The sequence below is a fragment of the Sprattus sprattus genome (genome assembly GCF_963457725.1).
Source record: "Sprattus sprattus genome assembly, chromosome: 14".
NCBI classification, from domain to species: Eukaryota; Metazoa; Chordata; class Actinopteri; order Clupeiformes; family Clupeidae; genus Sprattus; species Sprattus sprattus.
In genome coordinates, this window is record NC_137912.1 from 5,540,659 (window position 1) to 5,542,917 (window position 2,259).

The following is a 2,259-nucleotide window of genomic DNA, read 5'->3' on the forward strand; positions in this document are numbered from 1 at the left end:
TATCGACAATACAATTGTTGTCCCTTCAGGCATCAAATTGACTAATATTTGCATATACTTTATTATGCAAAAAAACATCCTCATACTTATGGCGTAGCCAGAATCGTTTTTTCAGACAGGCCTTGGCTAAAGTGAATGGGTACAACTTTCATTCACAGTCCATCACTAGCCTAGACATTCTTTATAACCTATTGCTGAACCCAATGATAGGCCAGGCACCCCTTATCACAGCGGAAGCGTACTCAATAACCAAACTAGTCAGATATTTAATTGTTTCTTTGCTTTGAAACGGAATCTGTAGAATCTGTAGAAACAGAATCCACAAAATATTGCTGCGTGTTTATTCAGCAAGCTCACTGTAACCAGAAGTAGGGTAAAATGCATGCCTTGTCACAAAAGCACAATATAATGCTGTTACAACACTATTGTTCCAACTATGTCCCATCAAATCTAGCACATTTGCATAAGAAATGTATTTGCTGGAAATACATCAAAAACATGGAATATCTTATTTGATATTCATACAGTATCATATTATTTCATCATTGTCCAGGTGGCGGATACTGAACGGGTATCAAAGATCTCATAATTATATAAAAGAGCTTGTCATTTCAAGATCAGGATCTCATCATGGTGGAAATCGATCTCATAATTACGAGATCATATCTAGCCATTTCATAGGCTATTGTGTGTCTGAAGTAAATGGTTGACATATTCCATCATGCTCTTGCATGTGTAGGCATATAAGAGGTGCAGTCTGTGGTTCTAAACCCATACACTTCTTTTTCATATTCAGCACATTGCTCCTCACCGCCCTCTAGCTAAACTGCGACTAATGAAGCCACTGCTCAGTTTGTTTATTTGATGAAGAGGGACAGTGTACATTAATAAACATTAAAATGTAAATGCACCGAATTATAGCCAAAAGGCTAGTTTCCATTGGCAGTCCCCCTGCCAGAGTGAAGCTGGCTAAACAACTTAAAAAAGGCATTGACATATATATATCAGACATAACATTGACAAAAATATAAAATAAAATAAAATAGATGCTGAAACTTACCTGGACTAAACAGAAATTCAGATTGACTACAAACATATTACCAAAAGAAAAATGTATTTAAAAAAAAAATGATTTTCAACTCGCACCAAGCTGTGGTGCTATTTCAAGCCTGTGTGCAGGAGTCCACCTTGATGATGGTTTTTCAATTTCCAGCTTGAGTAAAAGTGTCACAATCATAAAGTATGAAATTACCTGAGGGAGTAAAGGTGTGGAATCCAGTTATAAATAGATCTAATTACCTTCAATAAATTAACGTCAAGAAAGTCATAAAATGGAAGAAACTATCTTTACAGAAGGATAAAGACAGTCATATGGTCTGCATTAGTAGCCTCGCCCTGATCCATTACTCATAGTTATTCTGTTAGGGTGTTTCAAGATACATTTTCAAGTGAATTTATTTCACTTGTTTTATAAGTTAACTGAAGGAGCTATATCTTTTGAACCTGAGACACGTCATTGCCTGGAGAAAGAAGCTGGTGTCTGAAGTCCACTTGAAGGCAGATTTAATTAGCTGCTATGAGTCCATTAAAAAACTTCCTGCCTGTAATTTATGTAGCAACTACAGTTTATTACAGCTAAATATTTTCTTTATTATTGGGTCCATATTAAGATCTTAACCATGTCATTAAAAAACAGTTTAAGGGTTAAAAAAAACCTTATAACTTCTAATGTGGTTCGTGGTCATACATTAACTGAAATATGAATCAGAAATCCTTTCAGACCTATGAAAAGCTCTAAAGTCCTGCCTTGTTGTTGCTATGACCCTTGACCTCCGCAGATCTACCCAGACGAAGGCCACGACCTGTCACTGAAGAGCCAGCGCCACCTGAGCGAGTCCCTGACCGGCTTCTTCCACACCTGCCTGCACCCCTGCCTGTCCGCACCGCCTGTGCAAGATGACGAGGATGAGTGATGAAGAACAGAGACAGCCAACCGACACCACTGGAATTTATACACACTGAGACCTATGAGAGAGGTCTGACACAGACATAAGAGACTGCCACAGAAGGGGAGTGTGTTTGTGTGTGTGTGTGTGTGTGTGTGTGTGTGTGTGTGTGTGTGTGTGTGTGTGTGTGTGTGTGTGTGTGTGTGTGTGTGTGTGTGTGTGTGTGTGTGTGTGTGTGTGTGTGTGTCTGTGTGTCTGTGTGTCTGTGTGTCTGTGTGTGGGGGGGAAAAATAGAGAATGTGAGTGAGGGTGT

General features: G+C 39.0%; 1 protein-coding gene across 1 annotated transcript in view; it reads left to right on the forward strand.

Annotated features, from left to right (window-relative positions):
- Positions 1-1,973, forward strand: part of dpp10 (dipeptidyl peptidase like 10) — a gene marked incomplete at both ends in the record, with an annotated part of 148,983 nt that extends 147,010 nt beyond the window's left edge. The window contains one exon of the mRNA XM_080850992.1: positions 1,839-1,973. Coding sequence (XP_080707118.1) covers positions 1,839-1,973 — 135 coding nt within the window. The remainder of the gene's footprint in view (positions 1-1,838) is intronic.
- Between the last annotated feature and the right edge of the window lie 286 nt (positions 1,974-2,259).